The sequence below is a fragment of the Mus caroli genome, unplaced genomic scaffold (assembly GCF_978045245.1).
Source record: "Mus caroli unplaced genomic scaffold, Mus_caroli_1 scaffold_12, whole genome shotgun sequence".
Taxonomy (NCBI): Eukaryota; Metazoa; Chordata; class Mammalia; order Rodentia; family Muridae; genus Mus; species Mus caroli.
Genome location: NW_028227267.1, coordinates 13,383,329 through 13,404,348, shown reverse-complemented (window position 1 = coordinate 13,404,348; position 21,020 = coordinate 13,383,329). Strand labels below are relative to the sequence as shown.

General features: G+C 52.3%; 1 protein-coding gene and 1 pseudogene across 1 annotated transcript; both read left to right on the top strand.

Moving 5' to 3' along the window:
- The first annotated feature begins 719 nt into the window (after nt 1-719).
- LOC110309828 (potassium channel, subfamily K, member 16) lies at nt 720-6,897 on the top strand. Its single transcript, XM_021182567.1, has 5 exons — nt 720-932; nt 4,369-4,483; nt 5,333-5,499; nt 6,242-6,407; nt 6,680-6,897. The coding sequence occupies exons 1-5, from the start codon at nt 720-722 to the stop codon at nt 6,895-6,897; spliced, it is 879 nt and encodes a 292-aa protein (XP_021038226.1).
- A 1,404-nt stretch (nt 6,898-8,301) lies between these two features.
- On the top strand, nt 8,302-17,241 carry LOC110309654 (potassium channel subfamily K member 17-like; annotated as a pseudogene).
- The last annotated feature ends 3,779 nt before the right edge of the window (nt 17,242-21,020 follow it).

The following is a 21,020-nucleotide window of genomic DNA, read 5'->3' as shown; positions in this document are numbered from 1 at the left end:
AGCAGTAACATATGGGTGGAGGCTCATGTCCGGTTTCTGTCTTCTTCACACTTTCATCTCCTGAGCTCAGCATCCTCAGACAACCTGCTCAAGGGTCTCAAACAAGACCAACCATTGGCTAAAGTGATAGCTGGTGGTAACCAGGGCTGCCCATGTATCAGTAGCACCAATTGATAGTGCTGCTAAGCAAGGCTGTCATCTGCCTGTTTACTTTGCTTTGATTTGTTTTACTCTGGTTTACTCAGCCCCAGGTTCCCCCAATAGGCAGGTCAATCCTCCCCATTCCCTTCTGTTAGCAAGGGCAACCCACACCCTTGTGAGCCTTCCCTCCCAGCCTCCTGTGTTTGAGCCGAGAGCCTTCCCAAGTGAGGAATCTGAAGTTGTCAAGATCCCTTCAGTTCCAGCAGAGTGGGCTCCTGATCAGATTCGCTCCCAGACACTCAGCCTCACTTGGAAGCAGAAGCTAAGGCCAGATGAGCTCAGGAGGAGCTCATAGGTGTCCCTGAGGGGCCCAAGCATTTGCTGCCTTGCTGCTCTGCATGGAAAAACAAGGCTGGGTGGGGGATGGCAGGCCTGTTTGCACACCACACTGTTCAAACAGACTCCCCTGCCGCAGACACCTGTGCGGTGGAGGACAGGGCAGGCAGTGGCAGGGGCTCTCACCTCTTCCAACTCTTCCACAGCCACCCTGACAGCTGCTGCAGAGTCCTGGCCACATCATGCCCCGTGCTGGGGTCTGCGGCTGCTGGGGTGGCCAAGTATTGCCCTTGCTTCTGGCTTATATCTGCTACCTACTGCTTGGGGCCACCATCTTCCAGCTGCTGGAGAAGCAGGCAGAGGCTCAATCCAGGGACCAGTTCCAGCTGGAAAAGCTACGCTTCTTAGAGAACTACACCTGCCTAGACCAGCAGGCCCTGGAGCAGTTTGTACAGGTGAGAGTACAAAAGAATGGGACAGGAAGAGTGGGGAGGTGATGGAAGCGCTAGTGGCACGAGCAGAGCCACTACCCAGAGGTTGGTTCCCCTTTGGAAGCAGAGTGTGGAGGAAGCTTGAGCCTGGAGAGATCTAGTCCGGGGCCCTAATTCTCAGGTCTGTTATGTGACCTTGCCAGTCACTTAACCTAAATGTCCTCATCAGTAAGATGAGAAGAAAAAAATATATCTGGGATTGGGGAGTTGGCTCAGCCAAGCATCTGCCAAACGAATATGAGTACCTGAGTTCTAGACCCAGATGTCGTTCCCCCCCCCCCAGAGGTGGGCGGGCAAGATGGTTCATCAAGTAAAAGCACTTGGCATGGAGCAGAGCCTGATGGCTGCCGTTCAAGTCCTGAAGCTCACATAGGGAAAGGAGAGACAACTCCTGGAAGTTGTCCTCTGATCTTGACATGCACACAATGGTACATGCATTTCCACATGCATATAAACACACCCATACCCACACACACTGCTATGTGCTAATTAAAGTGTAATTAAAAAAAAAAAAAAGTCAGGCATAGCGGCTTGTAATCTCAGCACTGGAACGGCCTAGACAGGCAGATCCCTTGGGCTCTCTGGCCAGCCAGCCTTGCCAAGTGGGCAAGCCTCGGGCCAGTAAGAGAGCCAGTCTTAAAAAAAAAAAAAGAGAGAGAGAAAAGAAAAAAAAAAAGATGGAAAGCTAGGCAGACAGCTTAGTAGGAAAGAGTAAGTAGAGGGACCTGGCCCCCATGTACATCTCTGGGTATGGCTGCAAGTGCCTATGACCCCAGCATTAGGTTGGTGGGTTGGGGAGACAGGTGGATCTTGAGAGCTCACTGGCTAGGCCAGAGCAGCCTAACCAAAAGGGCAAGCTCTATTTCGGTGACCCTGCCTCAAGGCAAAACCCAAACAAGGCTGATGGCTCTGTGGAATGACACCTGTGGTTGAGCCCTGGCTGCCTGCACAAACATATTCGTACACAACTCTGCACAGAAGCAAATGGGAATAGACACACACATGTACATCCACAAAGAGAATGCACCTGCAGTCGGCACACATGAACTGTCAGTCTTCAACACTCCAGAGATGTCCCCTCTCACACTCGCCCACTTCTCAGGACTGCTGCTCCATAGGCTGGCTCCCAGCCTATCTCCCTGGGTAGAGACACATACAAAGGTTAGAACGCGCTGGGCTGGTGGACAGCAGCCAGGTGGGGTGGATGAAAGCTGCCAGAACTGGACGCCTAGGTGGTCTTACTTCCTGCCTGGGTTCCTCCTGCCTCCCTCTCTTTCAGAAACAAAGCAAAACTAGGTATTTTGGGCAAAGGTGGGGCACTGAGAAGATGGACAGACAGGTGGAACAGGTAGTATTAGCGAACACCAAACAACAAGCCAAGCACAGTTGGCATAGTGAGAATGTGCATTCATGGGTAGGGACGGGGCTCTGGGCCATCATCATTTAGCGCCTGCGGCTGAGCACCCTGCAGGTGCTTTTTTCCCAGTTGCTTACTGCAAGCACTGCCTTCAGCTTGCAGGTGAGAGATGCAGGGTGGCGACAAGTCTGCACAGTCACTGGCTGAGGCAGAACTCACACGGGTGCTTCTCGCTGGGGAACTCTGTACATTTCATTCCATGAACCAGCTCACCCAGTGAGGACAGGGCACTGCTGAAAGCGAGAATTTTTAAGGTGGAGTCTGTGGCCCTCCCTCACCAGCAGCAATGCCTGAGAGCAAGCGTCAGCATCCACCCAGACCTGCTGACTCAGGCGCTTTGGGTGAGCTCACCAGGTGGTGCTGAGGCCCTGAGACTTCTCTTGGGACTGAGAGCAACAGGCTTACTAGATGAGATGTGAACAGAGTGGACTGTTCTGTTGTTCTATATGTGGATATACTCTGAATATAGAGTTACTCAGGGATGATGCTCATCTCCAGCCCCCTCAACATCCCAGAAGTAAGCCTGAGTCAGGAACACCCTCCAAACCTCCTCCTGCCCTGGGCTGGTAGTGGAGCCAGGAACGAGGAGTGGGCAGACAGGTGGCAAGGCTTAAAGCAACTCTGTAGTCAAGGGGCAAGGATGGACCAGATCTGACTGCATCCCAAGGGGCCTGTGCTTCGTTTGAGGGCTCACTAGGAAAGACGAAACAGACACACCCCTGAAAGTCCTCAGTTGCAGGACAAATCCTCACCTCCCAGGGTAAGTGGAGCCTGGAAAGCAGATTTGGGGGAATCCAGTTCCTGGGGAACTCACACACTGAGTCACACACAGTGCTGAGTGTAGTGTTCAAACTTGACTCCACGAGGAAGCAAGCTTGTATGTACATCAGTCCCTTTCTCCATTACCATGGGATTCCCTGAGGCCACTCACCCACACCCAGAGCCATCAGAGGAGTCAGAACCCCTTCTCCACAGGTTGGAAGGCTCAGAGATGCACTAGGAGCTGGGCAAATGCTAGGCCCAAGGGTGAAAGTCTCCAAGGACAGGACACACTCTGGAACGCCTGCCCCAGCTCCCTGGGTGTGTGGGAAAGAGGAGGCTAAAGTCTGCCCAAGTGAGGGCCAGGAGGCCTCCACCCAGCTGGTGAACATCAGTTCCCACAGGAAAGAGGCAGGAGCAACCATACTTCTCAATGGCTCCTCTGCCTTTAGGGCACCGCAAGATACCAAGGCTGAGCCACCACCCTAAAACAAGTTCCCAGCTAAAGGGAGAAGCCTAGAGTTTGGGGGGAGGGAACCCTGCCCATTTCCCATAAGGGGTTAAGGGCACAAGTTCGAGCCCGTTAAGGCTTCTGTTCTAGAAACACAAAACATAGACACATAAAGCACACATGTGCACACACACACACACACACACACACTCACTTGTGGGACTCTCTGTTGGGATTTCTCCTACAGGTATGGGTTGCACTCACTAGAGAATGCCAGAGAATGCGGCTGCCAGCACACTCATGTGCACCCCATGTCCAGGAAAGCTCTCATTCCCATTACCTGTCCCATGGAAAAGCAGCCCCACACCCTACTTTGGGCAGCAAACTCTCCCAGAAGCACTCAACAACACAAAACCCATCTTGTCTAATTCCCCTGCTCTCTCTCTCTCTCTCTCTCTCTCTCTCTCTCTCTCTCTCTCTCTCTCTCTCTCTCTGTGTGTGTGTGTGTGCATGCGCATGCGTGATATTTTCCTAGCTATCAAGAGCATCTGCACACTACCTCCTTAGGCCCTGGCTTCCCACTGGCTCATTAGAGCACACACTTCAGTCAACCGCTGGCCACTTAGTGTCTTAGCCAGAGCCTCGGATCCTTCGTGTCTATTTCTGTGACCAGGAATGATGCTATCTAAGAGACAGGAAAGCATCCTCCTGAGAGCTTGCTGACAGGCTGCACTCAGTAACTGCTGAGCCTGCTCTCCGTGCTTCTTCCACAGGTCATCCTGGAAGCCTGGGTGAAGGGTGTGAACCCCAAAGGCAACTCCACCAACCCTAGCAACTGGGACTTCGGGAGCAGTTTCTTCTTTGCAGGCACAGTGGTCACTACCATAGGTAACTGGGAGAGGAGTGAGGGCCTCCCTAGGCCCTGCTGAGCTTGGGGTCCATTCTAAATGCCACTGCTGGGCTGGGGATGTGCTTTATCCCGGAGGTGACACACAGGGCACAGGTTGGGAAGTGAGTAGGGGAAACCATGAAAACGGAAGGCAGCCAGGTTGGCTGCAGCTGTAGTTGCCTGGACTCACTTCTCTGGGTCACACTGAAGGTTTAGAAAGAGCTATTCCTCAGCACAGCTGCATAAAGGCAGGAGTGAGAGCCGGTCCCGTGGCCTTCCCCTGCCAGCAACTGCAGTTGATAGATCAGTGTCTTGAAAAGATGGGGTGCCAACAGAAAGTCCACACTACTCACTCCTTGTGAACCCCAGGGTCTCTCTTACACAGACCTTTCTTCAATTCAATTAAGTCCAAGTCCAATCCCAGCCAAGCTTCTTTGGCGAGCCAGGCAGAGTGACAGGGGTTGGGGTGGAAGGCACAGACTTGGTTCTGTCCCAGGCTTGGATTTCAGAACTTCCAGTCCCCAAAGTGGGATTAAATTGTTATAATCACACAAGGCAAAGTGTGTAACTCGATAGAAATGCCATAAAACATCTCAGGGAATCACGCCTGTCAGGGAGGCAGAGAGTGGCAGTGAGGTGGGCTTCCCGGAGGCAGCATTGTTGGTGATGCGCTTTCTGTAAGTAGAGGCTGTTCTATCAGAGAATAGGGAGAGTGTCCATAGGAACAGGGAACACTCCTCTTCCCACAGAGCTGATGGAGACAAACCTCTGCTAGAGCTGGTGGTTGGGGGTGGGAGCCAGTTCTGGGCTCTCTCTTCCCCGCATCTGCACACTCCTTTGCCCTGCAGGTTATGGAAACCTGGCCCCCAGCACGGAGGCAGGACAGATCTTCTGTGTCTTCTATGCTCTGATGGGAATCCCACTCAATGTGGTCTTCCTCAACCATCTGGGCACAGGGCTGCGGGCCCACCTGACCACATTGGACAGGTGGGAGGACCACCCCAGGCATTCCCAGGTAAGGCATCGTCCTCCCCGCCCCCTTCAGATCCTCAGAGTCCTCCCTCCCCTCCAGGCCCTTGGGGACAGATGGTTGAAAATTAGGACCTGGGCTTGGGTATACAAACACCTGACAGATTCAGGTATGAGAAGAGAGATAAGAAGAAGGATGATACAGACCAGGCAAAGCAGGGCCTCAAAGGGTTCTATAGCACCTTGACTATGGAGTCTACCTGTAAAGGGCTGAGAACCAGGCCCTGGGTATGACTGAGAGAACTGTCCCTGAGTGCTAGGCAGCTCTGTGCTGCATCCTTCTTTGGTGGAGAATTTGAACATTATCTCTCCATGGTCGTCACGGGTATTCAACATTCTTTCATGTGGTCCAAAACAGTCTCCAGGATACCCAGCATGCCCCCAGAGGGATCTGGAACAGTCTGGCAGTTGACAGTAGTCTAATCCCAGGCCTGAGTGGGACCCCAGGGCGCCTGCTCAAGTGTGATTCTCAAGTTTAAAAGGGTCTTTGACTCCTTCCTTGACCCACTAACACATTCCCCTGCCCATAACACATTCCCCTGCCCAGGAAACTTGGCACATACAAATCTCATCCCCAGGGGTACAGACCCACCCAAAAGTCTGCAGCAGGGATAGGGTGGGGGTGGAGCTTAGACATTGCCCTGCCTACACCTAACTTTTCCCAGACTTCCCTCATATACTTCCAGAAACTTCTAAATGGTCTCAAGGGCAGACTCTTTCCCTCCCAGCTGCTGCAGGTCCTGGGCCTGGCTCTGTTCCTGACCTTGGGGACCCTGGTCATTCTCATCTTCCCACCCATGTTCTTCAGCCACGTGGAGGGCTGGAGCTTCCGTGAGGGCTTCTACTTCGCGTTTATCACCCTCAGCACCATTGGCTTCGGGGACTATGTTGTTGGTGAGAATGGGATAATCGGGTTATCTTGGTGGGCACCCACTAGGGGTGATGAGCATAGAGGTACCAGCTATCTGAGGTTGGTTACTTCTGCAGCCGCTGTGAACTTTTGGTGGCCTCCTCAGAAGTCTCTGGTATAGTAGCCATCACTGCTTCCTCCGTTAGTAGTCCTTAGTATGAGGACGAGGGAGAGCGCATTCCTATGGAAGCGGGGAGGGGGGGAGTAGGGGGGGGTGGCAGTTCCCTCAGACACAAGCCATCACTTTCCCCGGCAGGCACAGACCCCAGCAAGCATTACATCGCTGTGTATCGGAGCTTGGCAGCTATATGGATCCTCCTAGGACTGGCATGGCTGGCGGTGGTCCTCAGCCTGGGATCCCTGCTTCTGCACAGGTGCTCCCGGCTCTGGCAGCTCATCAGAGGCCTGGACCTTAAGGATGGAGCAGCCCCTGACTCTGAGCCTAGATCACAGAAAATCCCCATCTCTGCATGAGACCCAAGTGTCCTGACCTCCCCAAACCCATGCCATTCCCTGCCCTTCCCCTTTCTTCTCAACCCACACACTACCCAGCAACTTTCCAGAGAGAGAAAGGAGACAGATGTGCCTACAAAGTGACTGGGGTGGGGGGGGGGTGTGAGGAGACAAAGATCAAAGATCTGCATGGATGGAGATGTGAAGTTTGCCCTTGGAGCTTTCCCCATCTCCCAAAGAGAACCTGGATTGTGGTTGCCAAATCACTACTGCCATCTTAACATGGTCATGGGAGCCCTTAGGCTGCAAGCAAAGGTGGACTTGATTTTTGTATTATTTACTACATACACAGTAGGCTCTTAACAGGTCCCTACTAGGCAGCAGGCAACTGTGTCTGGTTCTAGGGCCTTGATAGTGGTGGTTTCTGCCTTCGTTGTGTCAGTGTGTCAGTCTTGAAGGAGCTCCAAGACAGCATCCTCATCTTTGATGGGAATAAACCTGGGGAGAATGAAAGTTCAGGGCGGTGGCTGGAGGAGGGGAGCTGGACACACATCGGGGGATGCCTTTGGTGCATACAGGAAGCCATCCTCAGGAGTCTCACAGCTGAGGAACAAGAAGGCTGCCAGTCAGAATTCCCCAGCTCTCCTTGCCCACAAGTGGAGAGGAATCCTAGAACAACACTGGGGACCCCTTTCAGGGGTCCCACAACTTTCTTGAACATGACCTCCTCTGACCTTCAGAGCACACTTAGACCTCTTTACTCCCCCACCCCCAGAGAAGCTGGGGAGGGGGGGGAGCAGCAGATCCCAAGGGCTTCATAGCCTGTCATCTCTCTGGTGGCATGGACTCCCACTGAGCCCGGTTCTTCTGCCAGATTGTGACATTGTGGGCCAAAAGGGAGGAAAGGTTTGTCCCAGACTCACAAGATTAGGAACTAATTTTTGTTTGGACTTCCTTTACCTCTCCAGTGGCAGGGGTGTTCCCAAGTTCTGTGTCCTCTTTATAGCATTAAGGGTGGGGGTGGGACTGTGAGCCCCAGAGGTTGAGGGGAGTCCCTGGGAAGGGCCCACATTGGCAGAGGGTTCCCAGCACCCAAGACTTACTGCCACCCAGGAAAGGATTGAAATCTGACGTCTCCAACACCTCTACACCTGCTGGACCCTACTTCTTTTCTGGATGGAAGGAGATGCAGGGACTTCCCTCCAAAGTAGCAAGGAAAATTTGGGTCCGGTCTTCTTGCCTGCTAGCCTCCCAGCCAGGGACAGCACAGACAAACCATACCCCACTCCCCATTTTATTTCTTATAGTACACTGTCTGTAGCGAGATCTAGGGTGATACAAGGAAGCACTTGGAGGAAGTCCCCAGCCCCTCAGCTTAGGCAGGAGTCCTGTGACAATAAACTTGGCTGCTGTTTCTTCTCTGCAATGGATTGCAGGAGTCTCTCCTACTGCACGGGAGGCGCCGGGGTGCAGTGGGGTGAGGGTGGGAGAGAAGGAGGATTCTGAGCCCTTCTCTCCTGTGGCTGTGGCTGCTGCCCAACAGTCCTCTCCTTTTCTCTGATGTGGGGATGGGACTCCACTCTCTCTAGGAGCATCTTTTTTTTTGGGGGGGGGGGTTGCTGCAGTTCCAGGGATTGAATCCTTGAGGGTGGCCAAGACTACCCCATCCTTCAGAACTCCTGAACAGGGAAACGAAAGAGAAAAGCATTTTTGGTTGGAGAAGGGCCCCTCCTGATCCTTCCTGCCCAGCCTGGCTCCTGTACACCATAGTTCTCCCGAGCTCTGGCCTCTCCAGTCATGTTAGCGCACCAAGGCTCCTTCCACTCCATCATCTGTGGACGGAGATTTCCCACAGTGCCTTGGTGGTCTGGGGGCTGTGGCATGGGTTCTTGCTGCTCTCCTTTCGGGCTGACTTGGTGCTGGGCACTGGAGTGTTCTGGGTGCTAGAGGGTCGCGTGTCCGGGGACCCCAGTCGCAGTTTCCAGCGCGACAAGTGGGCCAGCCTGGGGGAAAAGTGGATTAGGCAGGGGCTCACAGGATGCATAGTAGGGATGAAGGATGCTATGGTCCTGGATCATAGGAGCTGTTATCCCATAGAGAGGTGGAGGGCACAGGCCTGGGAAAAGCAGGGCTGTGCGGTTGGGCATGGGTAGCCATCGGTTGGGCTGAACAGCAACAGAAAAGGCCTCCATCCTTAAGGAAATGAGAGGGCATGGCTAGCCTGTGTCCTAAAGAGCACTGCCATCCTAAATTTGGAAATAAGGAATACAGAAAGTCACAAGCTACAGGGCAGTCGTGATAGGGTCAAGATAGCATTTGATCTGGTGGCAGTCTGTGTAGGACAGCCCTGTGGGATCAAGGGCAAAGGATGAAAAGCCACATCTAGCCTTTTCTGAAGGGTGCACGGGGCGGGGATGGGGCAAATAGGAACCTTTGGGGGAGAGGCTTGGCTCTAAGGAGGGAAAGGACCCAGCGCCCCCCCCCCCAACTCCAAACAGAATCCTAGGTTGGCAGGATGGGTAGAGACTCCTTGCCCTGACCTGGCTTGGAGTCAAGAATGAGTGTGTTTTTCTGGGGACACATGAATACCAATTCTTCACCCCAGTTAGGGCACCAATGAATTACCAAAGGAACTGTTCAACCCGGGTCTATCTGGATGAACCAGTGAGTTTGTTGGGGTTATTAACAGGAGCATGGGGTGTCAAAGGCAGCTACATTACTGAAAAGCCCATCCCAGCAGGGGTAATAACGCACAGAAGCTGAGCTTACCACACAACTTGTAGACAGCCACACTGGAGTCCCTTCTCCTCCAGCAAGTTGTTACTGTACATGTAACATGGAAGAGAGGCATTGTGAATCCTGCAACCTTCTGAGCCTTAGAGCCTTGTAAGTGGGTGAAGGAATGAAGATGAGTGCATGCGGCTCCTAAACATGACTGAGGAGAGGGATTACTGTCAATATGATGGAGAGAGCCAACAGAGGCATCTGGAAGAGTCCAGACTGAACTGGACAATGAGGGGGTCCTGGGGAGAGAAGGAAAGAGGAGAGGGGAATAGAGGAGAATGGGAGCCGAGAGTAGTCAAGAGACCAAGAGGCCGGTAGCCAAAGTGGGTGGGTTATACAGGGAAGAGAAGCTGGGGGAAAGGCCCAAGAGAGCTTAGAGTAGGGAAAGGGCATGCCAGCCAGGACATTTTCATAACAGGTGCTGGTGATGCTGAGAGACTGGCAGACAGTGTCCACTTTGGTATGTTGACAGATACCTCAAGTCCTGAGTTTGAGACTCCACAGTAAGTCCTTTGAGTGTCTCTTCCCCACTCCAGAAGGAAGTGCCTCACTTTGTAGAAATTGTCTAATATAATGTGACGATTGCCAGAGTACAAGTGTAGGTGAGTATAGGTGCGGGTATGAAGCTGTCTGGGCGCGGGGAGCAGGAGCAACTCCCTCTCCCAAGATCCTTCTTCTCCAGAGTATCATCCGAGCATACCAAGATGGGACCAGCCTCCTAGGAAATACCACCAGCTGGGAGCTTGTGGACTCTTTCTTCTTTCCTGTGTCCACCATCATTACCATCGGTAATGGCTGGGTAGGGACAATCTGGTGGGTCTGGGAAGTAGCTTCTCCCTGAGAGTCAATGGAACCTCCCTGAGAGGCAGTGGAGCTGGTAGTGGCATATGAGGGATCTTATCCAGGGTGTCACACCTATAAAGCAGTCAGCTCTACAGCACGACCTCCACCCTGCTACAAGCAGCACCCCCTGCCTCGGGACCCCTGGTTTCTGCACTTCACTAGGTACCAGGGGACTGTGCTCACTTTCAATTTGGGGAGCTGCTTCCCTAATGGGACTTTAGTCACTCCACCCAACCCCTCCTACAGCCCCTGAGTCCACCTACAGTCCACCCCCTACAGTCCACCAGCACCTGACATCCCTGTCACCGTTCTCCAGATCATTTTCTGTCCAGAGCCAAGCTGAGGTGGAAGTCATCAGAAAAGGGTCCCTGGAGACTGTTGTGTGGAAACAGTATGGGCAGAAGGCATGAATCTCACGAATTGATGCCTGTCAGTGACCCTAACACCCTTGCTCTTGGCATCCCCTGCATGACCCAGGACATACCACCAGGTGGCAGGCTCACACAAACTATGATTCCATTCCAGCTTGCAGTCTGCAGCTTCTTTGACCAGCAGCATCCTTACCTTGTCCAACAGAATGAGCAGGTGAATTGCACTGTACAGAGTCCTCTGTGTGCTTTTAATTAATTGATTGATTAGTTGATTAAATAATTAATAAGTTAATTAATTAATTAATACTTCTAGGAGAGAGCTCTGACGACTCCAGGGAACATGGACAATTTTTGAGACAAGTGTGTGTGGAAGGACCATTCTTGTGTTTCCACATCTCTATTTAAATATTTATTTTATTTATTTAACGTGTGTGTGTGTGTGTGTGTGTGAGGCCAATTTTGATTATTTTTCCTCTGTAGCCATCAACCTTGTTTTGTTGAGACAGGGTCTCTCACTGTGACCCAGGACTCACCAAACTACCTGAACTAACTGGCTGAAGAGCCCCCAGGGATTTTCCTATCTCTGCCCCCCCCCCAATCCCCCGCACTGAGGTTACAGGAACACAGCACCACACCCTGCTTTTTCTGTGAGCGTTGCCTGGGGGCAGCACACAGGTCATCTTGCTTGTGAAGCAGGCACTTTCCTGCCCAGGTTTATTTCTTTTTGTCTTTGTTTTTGGGTTTTTTGTTTGTTTGACTCTTTGTTTTTTGAGACAGAGTATTATACAGCTCTAACTGTCCTGTAACTCACTCTGTAAACCAGGCTGGCCTTGGACTCACAGAGATCCGTCTGTATCTGCCTCCTGGGTGCTGGGATTAAAGGCATAGGCCACGATGCCAGACTTAGAGACCTTGTTTTAAGGCAAACAAAATAAAACAAAATGTGAGAGATGATGGAGGCTCCAGAGAAAGAGGCCCCTAAAGAGGTGCTTGGCACAGAAGCCAGTAGGGGGCAACTTTTCACCCCCCCCCCATCTGCCCATCTGTCCATGCACTCAGCCCTTGCACACATTGCCTGCTCTGGGATTCACATCCCATCTACAGCATGGCCTCACTGTGGCTTCCTTACAGTTGTGCCGAGTGAATGTCTGCACTCCGTTTTAAGTCCAAAGAAACAGGCTCAAAAATATCAAAGCCCCACAGCCTTGCAGGGGACAGGACACAAGAAGGGCAGTGGGGAGGGAAGAGAGAGAACTCTGAGCTGCCCACTTCACCACAGTGAGAGTGGAATCCGAGGAGTTGGGTGGGATGGGCAGGGAAAGACCTAGGGTGGCCATGTGCAGAGCCCTTTCAACGCTCTCCCCCCAACCCACTCCGCCAAGGCTTCGGCAACCTGAGTCCGCAGACCATGGCCGCCCGTCTCTTCTGCATATTCTTTGCTCTCCTTGGTATTCCACTCAACCTCGTGGTGTTCAATCACCTGGGCTACCTCATGAAGTGTGGGGTGCACGGATGTGCCCACTGGCTGGATGACAGTCGGCAGGTAAAGGGAGTGGTCAGGAACTGGGACGAGTCATTTCCAGGAGGGACTGTGGTGGAAATGGGGTGCAGGACCAGGAATGGTGGGATGTGGAAAATGGGGGATTGGTCCGGTTAGGGGAACTAAGTCCAGAATAGAGTCTTTGATGGTTAAGACACCCATCATGGGGGTGAGAATGATGGCAGGCATCAAAGCTGCCATAGGCTCTTCTCAGGAAATGTGGGGAAAACACAAAGATGGAGAGGTGGGAATAGGGCAGAGCCACAGGCCAGTGCTGTGCACTGCAGGACCCCTTGCAGGCACGGTAGCCCTTGCAGGCACGGTGGCTAAAAGGCTCTGCTGTGCTGCTCTCAGGCCTCCTGCTCCTGCTCCTGCTCCTGCTCCTGCTCCTGCTCCTGCTCCTGCTCCTGCTCCTGCTCCTGCTCCTGCTCCTGCTCCTGCTCCTGCTGCCTGTGCTGCTCTTCTCCCACATGGAGGACTGGAGCTAAATGGAGAGCTTCTGCTTCGCTTTCATCACACTTAGCACTGTGGGCTTTGGGAACTACGTGCTCAGTGAGCAGCTTAGGGCTGGCAGGGTTGGGACTCAGCTGCCTTCATCTTCCAGGCCTCTGCATCGACCTCGGGTGTCTGGTTGGTATCCCATGGGAGTGACTTGGTGAACTTGGCACACAGCTTGCCAGCTAATCAGGCTCTACCCTTTCCCATGTGGTGGACTAACATCCCTCTCTCTTGTGGACCAGCACAGAGTTGTCCTCCAAGGCTAAGGGCTTACCTGTAGCCATAGAGGGACATGATGCCCAGTCTCCTTCTGACGTCATCTCTTCCCCATGCATCCCATCCCCCAGCTCCAGGCCAGGATCCAGGCAAAACAGTTTAGAGGGTCCCAGGACACCTCAGTCTCTTTTGGACCTGGGGAAACAACAGCCAAGGTATGAGTCTGTCGAGAAGGCCCTCAGTATCTCTCACCCCTGCTGGCCCTGAGGATCCCCTAAGAGTGAAGGTCACAGCCTCCCCCACCACCAGGCTGGCACTGGGGATGCCACATCCTCCAATAGACCAGTCCCCTGGAGTGAAGAGGGGTCTGCCATGAGAATTTTCTCCCGGGGTTAGCAGCAGGAAGGCAGGGTTAGGCAACACCTAACCCCCATTTTAATGAGATTCCAAAGACAAAAAGAAGTTTGACTTCTTTAAAATTGCCCCTGGGAAATTGTGCATCTATTGGGCATACTTGCCTAATGGGTGAGGGGTTTCAGGCAGGAGTATGGGTGAACTCAAAGCATTGCCTGGAAGGGGTTCACCCATCATGGATAACTCCCCCATAACTACACAGATGGAGTCCCTCTCCTGGTCCTTCCCAACCTATATACCATATACCACACACCACACACCACACACCACATGCTGAGAGCCCAGTGAGTCTCCCCACCCCCATCTTCTCTGAGGGAATATCAGCAATCCACAAGTCCGGCCGTAATGATCGTTGGCAAGTGGTCCAGCGGATATGATGAAGATGTTAGCAGTCTGACTCGGATGGTCGTCCTACACAACTCTCTGTCATCCTTCAATGGACAGTTGAGACCCTGCCAGGATGGCAAGTCACTCACTCAATCTCCAACCTAGAGTGAGTGCGTCACCCCTGCTTTAACAAGGAGAAAGCTGAATTCAGAGAGCCCACCTCATCTTCCTGAAAGAACACAGTGAGATACGACATCTAATCTGTTTGATTCCACGACTTAAGCTGTTTCTAGAACCCTCTCTGTGCCTCAGAATCTCTAACTGAAAGGATCTAGCTCAGGCTTGCTGAGAACCCACAACTGCCTTCTGGCCTCAGGGTCCAAGGTCCCCTGCCTCAGGCCTTACCTGCCATGAAAGGAGGGTCTCATAACTGGGGCCTTTGTACCCCAGGCTGGTTTTCTCCAGCTTGTGGCTCAGGAAGAACTAACTTGGGTAGATTTCTTCTAACTGGGTCAGGGGCTCACCTCTACCCTTATGGTGGGAGCACGTGTCTGAGGAGAGCTGCAGCCAGCAGCATGGAACCTTCCAGTTCAAGAGACACTCCTGGAGGCTGTTCTCACATCTCTTTTTGTTTCCCACTGCTATTTCCTGTCAGGACAGGACTGTCGCAGAAGCCTGCACAGGTTGGGCACCGAACAGCCTTAAATGGTTCCCATCCTCACAACGTGACGAGGTTTAGCTCTCAGGGCTAAACACACCCTCTTCTCCTGTCCCTCTTGGTGCTTAAGATCACATATCATGCTTAGCACCTTTGAAAGTCTTCAGGGTTTCCCCATAGTCTTAGGACGAACTTCAAATTCTACAATAAAACCCAGATGTGGTTCACCCCAGCCATCCCAGCGTTTTTTAAGAAGGTAGAAGGAAGAGGATTGTGAGTTCAAAGACAGAGACAGTCTGGTCTACATCATGAGATCCTGTCTGAGAGAGATAGAGACAGAGAGAGAGAAAGCGAGAGAGGGGAGAGAGAGAGAGAGAGAGAGAGAGAGAGAGAGAGAGAGAGAGAGAGAGAGAGAGAGAGAGAGAGAGAGAGTATTCTGTAGATATCATTCTGGAGATGGAAGAGGCATCACCCACTAAGGAGGGAGGGGCAGAGACATGGTGCCATCACTTGTGACCATAGGAGTGAGTGAAGGGACAACCAGGGCTCCTCTGCTCAGGAAGCCACTCTGAGGAAAGTGGGGCAAACTGCTCAGTCTCTTGCACTATATATAGCTCCCTGCCCTGAGCCTAGTCTGAAGTCCTGGATGCCAGAGGGGCTGCTGGGAAAGCAGCGAGGCCCACCATGGTTCTCTTCGGCTGCCCATCATTGCTGCCGAGGACGCTACAGAGAGCCCTGTGCTGCTTCACCATGTACATGGAGAAACTGAGGCCTGGAGAGTGGCAGAGTAAGGCCCCACAGGCAAGTCAGGGCAAATCTAGGGTGGATCCCCAAATCATAAGTGTTCTGGAAATTTCCACACCTCTTTCCCAAACCTCAGCTCTCTTGGTTTTTTTAGAAATGGACTAACCTCTTTCTTGGGTGGGAAAGCTCATCCCCTACACACACACACACACACACACACACACACACACACATACACACACACACCCCACACCACACCACACCACACCACACCACACCACACCACACCACACCACACCACACCACTCACACACACACAGTCATGGAGTATCATTGTCCCTGTCTGAAGCCAATAGCCAGGGTCACCCTAGACCCCAGCCACCAGTTCCACCCACGGTCTGCAATTGCTTTAGCTGCTCAGTGGAGTGCCAGCCAGCTGTCAACCCTTCTGCCAAAAAATGAAATCAAGCCAGGAGCTGGAGCTGGAGCTGCTGCCTGGGTTCAGCACTGGTTCTGCGGATCACATTTGGTACCGCAGAGGAATCAGCTAGCCACATAACCCTAGCAGTTTAAGCCAGGCTGCCAGCCAGGGCCAGGGCCACTGGCCAGGTCTGATGCAGGACCAGCAGGACAGGAAGGGAATGGAGGATCGTCAGGACAGGAAAGGCTGTGGGGACCTAAGAGTCAGATCCCTACCTCGCAAAGGATCCCAATTTGATGAAGGAGACGGGTCAGGCTCCCAGAAGCATATAGAGAAAAAGGAAACAGTGCTACAGAGCGGGACTAACACAGGAGTCAGCTAAGTCTCGGGGCAACCCCTTCTGTTTCTTTTCTGGGCCATGGCTGATGCAGTACATCTGGGCACCATGGGTAAGCACTTGATGAGCAGCTCCAGTCCGTGGGAGTGTGTAGCACTCAGTGGTTTTTTTTAGCATATATGATCCCAGAGACAGTCATGTGGAAAGGGTTCTTTTGTCACAAGGAAGAAGACACAGCGTGTGGCAGGCTGTTCTCTGAGAAGGATGTCTGAGTCGACATGCAAGGATGATGGGAACTATCACAGGCCCAGAGCAACTGGAAATAAGGACCTGTGGGAGCCCAGGGAACCATGGGTGCCAGGATCCAGAGAGAAAAAGAGAACAATAGAGCCCAGAAGCCGCGATGTAAGGTGGTTTCTAAATCCAAAAGGGGAGATGCCCTCTCCTTTGTCACGAATACAGCATTCTCAGATGGCAGTCATTGCTGCTAGGGACAGAGGCAGGACACTTTAGCAGCTCCATGGCTCTTCCCAAACTTCCTGGCTGCTACTACCCGCCCCATTTCAGCCAAAACAAAACATATAGAGCTAAGTGGGTAGAATGTCCCTGTAGCATGCCTCAGGCTCTGGGCTTGATCCCCAGCATCTTATGACTGTGTGTGGTGGCACACACCTAAAATCCCAGCATTCAGGAGGCAGAGGTAAGGGGGGATCAGGTCAACGTCATCTTCAGCTGCATAGCGAGTTTGAGGATAGACTGGGCTAGGTTAGACCATGTCTCAAAAATAATCAAATGGGCTGGAGAAATGGCTCAGTGGTTAAGATCACTTGCTGCTCTTGTGGAGGACCTAAGTTTAGTTCCCTGCCCCTACCTGGTGGCTCGCAGCTAAGAGTTCTAGGTGATCTCTTCTGACCTACAAGAGTACCAGGCACACACACGGTGCACAGTCATACATGCTGTCAAACCACTCAGGGATCCCAGTTTCTGTCTGACTAACCACAGGTCAACCTCCTTTGACCTCCCCTTTCCCCAGGCAGGGATCCTCCTTGAGCGTATCCTCTGTGGTACAATAGTATTGTGTCCCTGTGGATCCTCTTCGGGATGGCCTGGCTGGCTCTGATCTTCAGGCTGATCCTGTTCCAGCTGGAGATACTGGAGGTGGAGGACATGGGCGCTTGCTCACACTGCTCCAAGAGGAACTTGAAGGCCTGAAACCGGAGGCCAGGCCAAGAAAGGAAACATGGAATTCTGCTTGTAAGCTGCTGCTTTGACAGGTCAGCATCTTGAAACTTGTGCTCAGGTTATGAACTGTGACAAGGACAACTAGCTGTACTCCACAGCCGTGGTGGGTCTTCCTTCCCAGACTTCTGATTTTAAGCAATAATTCCCATCCTTCTTTCCAGCTAGGTTCAGGTAGATGACAGATAATTCAAGTCCATCCATAGATTGCCCCCCTGTAACTTATGGGGTGTGACTTTGGACATAAAGAACACCCCCTCTTCCCTTACTTCTTTATTCTTGCCTTCTGCAGTGTTGATGTGCTGTCTCAAACTCTAGCAGCCATATTGCATGAGGTAGAGACCATGGTGACTGAAATTGGTTGCACAGTAACAAAAGAAGCTTGGAGTCCTGGTCACCTCGCTCTCATTGTAGCAGACAGGAACTGAGCACTGTTTGACTTGACTCATGTAAAAGCAATAAATGTCATATTTGAAACTGTTGTTTGGGTGTCTATGGCACAGTAAAATCTAAATTCACAATTTTACATACATATCCAGAAACTGACTATAGAGAGAGGCAATGCCTACCCTGGGAGAGCTTGCCCAGGATTGGTGGAGGGGTTGACAGAGAGGATGGGAGATTCCTGAGCCCTCTACCCTCAGACACTACAGAGGAATCCACAGGGCTTTTGATGATTCCCAGGGCCGATCCAGTAAACAGGTATGGCAAGAACCTGGATAGCTACTGGATCCTTAAGCCACAGAGAAGCATGAACAAACTGATGACCTGTCCCAGCCTCCCTTCCTGTCCTCTGCCTTGGAAGGCTCAGTTTAAACAGCTCAACTATCTACACTGTGTTCTCCCCGTGTCTCCAGTTTCCCTGCCTCTCCTCTGGCCTTGTGACCACAGCAGCACAGAGTGGGTCTCTGCAGTCCAACCATGCACATGCAGGCTCCCCAGGCCCAGGCAGTATCCTGGGTTTATCTGAGCCAGTGGGGTTCTTGGCCCTAATGGGCTCCTGTGACTCTGTTCCCTCCGTTGCTCTGATAGGGATTCTACCCTCTGTGTACCAACCCTTCAGACCTAGGGCCTCCTGGAACTGGGTCAGCGGCAGCCTTTTGGCCAAGAAAGCCTGAAAGGCTGTTACAACACCCTGTTTGCGCCATCTGATCCACTCCGAGGTGGGCCAAGGCCAGACAGGTCCAGAGCCAGACCAGAGTAAAGGCTCAGGCCCTCTTCCAGAAACTTGGGTCTGAATAGAGGAAGCAAGGATGAGGCAGAGGTGTGCTCTCCACTAATAGGATCTGGCAATTCAATGCTCAGGAGAGTCTCTAATTGACCTCTGTTACTTTGCCCCCCCCCCCCCACAAGCCAGGTGCCCTTGGAAGAGCCCTTTCTCCTCTCCCACCAGGACCCTGGTGCTCAGAAGTGCTTGCTTCCAGCAGGAGACAACTTAATAGGGAGGGTGTCCAAGAGAAGGCTGATGATTGGCCAGATTCTTACACTTGTGCACCAATGGGAAGAATTGTTGATGTTCAGCCCTCCAAATCTGCCTAAGTAGCCAGCACAGTAGGCCTTGCCTGTATTCCCAGCATTGGGGAAGTTGAAGGCAGGAGGGAGAGAGAGAGAGAAACAAGAACAAGAAGAACAAGAAGAAAAGGAAGGAAGGAAGGAAGGAAGGAAGGAAGGAAGGAAGGAAGGAAGGAAGGAAGGAAGGAAGGAAGGAAGGAAGCACCACTGGGGAGGATGCGCAGAGGGAGGCAAAGGGAGGCAAGGAAGTCAGGAGAGGCTAAGCAGAGAGGCTGAGTCTGAATTGCTGCCTGCAGGACCAACATCATTCTGCAGGCTCAGATGTGGCCACCCACTGCCCACAGACAGAAAGGATGCTCCAAAGCAGGCTAATGGGGCTAGGTGTGCAGCCTACCTCCCTGGGTAGGAGCCTCAATTCTGCCCTGTCAGGCTCTGTTGCCCCAGGCAAACTCGGGAGTGATCACCAATTTCCCTCTGCAACACAGATAAGATCTCCCAGGATTGATGACTAAGTTTTGCAAAGAACTCTAAGCAATGTGTCAGCCCCTGTGAGCACACATGCCTTCCCAGCCAGGTCGGTGGACAAAGGCAGGAGGAAGCACCGCTCTGCAGGCCCCGGCTGACGTGGCACCTCTGCTGACCTCTTTGGAGGCCAGGGTTGATCTGAGCTCTGCCCCCAGGAGCTCCCTGCTGACACTATCCCATGCTGGCCAAGATGAGGGGCTCTGGACATCCGTGACTCATGGGGGAGCGTCCAGGCAGAGTCTAAGAACTGTGGGCCAAGTGTGCTTCCAGGGACCAGCCACAGCTGCTCCAAGATGCTTCCTGCAGCCAGAGCTTGCTCTTCTGTCCCTCCAGCACTTACTGTCCTGACTACATAGCTTCCGGCATGATCCAAGCATGGGGATGCTTCCCTCTAAGATACCTTTATCATTATTTACATCTTGTCTTGTTCAGGTTTGGTTTTAAGTTTTTGAAATCAGGTCTCGTGGGATCCAGGCTGGCCTTGAACAGACTGTATAGTTAAGGCCGATTCTGGACTTATTTTCCTGTCTTTACCTCCCAAGTATTAGGATAAAAATGTGCATATGATCGGGAGCGCTGGTTTAGTCTCTGAAATTGTTTTGGAGGGACAATAGTTGCTAAGGCCATCATGAAGGTGTTACTGGGTATAGTGACACACAACTTTAATCCCAACATTTGGGAGACAAAGATAGGCAGATCTCCATGAATCTGAGGCCAGCCTGGTCTACATATTCAGGCCAGCCAGAGAGATACATAGTAAGACACTGTCTTTTTTGTCTTTCTTTCTTTTTTTTTTTTTTTAAAGTCAGCAGGATGGTTCAGTGAGTAGAATCACTTGCCACGAGCCTGATGACCTCAGCCCAGCCCCCAGGCCCCGAGTGCTGGAAGGAGAGACCCAGCTCCTATCAATTGTCTTCTGACTTCCACATGAATTCCACAGGACATAAACACTGCTCCCAAACACGAATAATCAATCAATAAATTCTAGCCAAGTCAGGCGTGGTGGCGCAGATCTGTAAGCTACTTAGGAGGCTGAGGCAGAGTGACTGCAAGTTCAAAGCCAGACTGGGTTTGAGTTCAAGGGCAGCTTAGGCAACTTGGCAAGAAGAGCCTGTCCTAAAATTAAAAGTGAGAAGAGGACTGGGGCTGTAGCTTGGCTGCAGAGTGCTCGCCTAGCATGTTCAGAGGGCAACAGTAAACACAAAGAAGTCCTTTCAGGTAGTCCAGAGAGGTGTCCTTCGTGTCCTACACAGTGTCAAGCATCTATCTCCTCTCACCTATGAGAGAGGAGGTGGCTCTGAAATCTTTGCCTTTATCTCTGTCTCCTCACCCCAAGGAGCTCCCCACCTTACCCAGCCAATTAACATCAACCAATTGCCCCCCCGCCCCTGCCTCTCTCTGAAAGAAAGAAGACCTAGCCATGCTCACCAGGCCTTAAGTTCATTGGGCCTCAGTCCCCTGAGCCCCCCTGCCCCTCAGTTGCCTTCTCTGGATCTTCAGCCTGGAGAAAGCAATGCCAGGAACCAGCCTCTGAAGTATTTGATTGACTCCACAGAAGCTTGTGAACCCCTAAGACTGAACCAACTTTGTGAGACTCCCATCCCAAGGCCCCAGGCCCTTATCTCACCACATCCCCACCCTGGGCTGCAGGCCAGGAGCTCGTCGTCCTGAAGTAGACCTGCTGACCTCCACCCTCATCAGGCCACCCGCAGGAC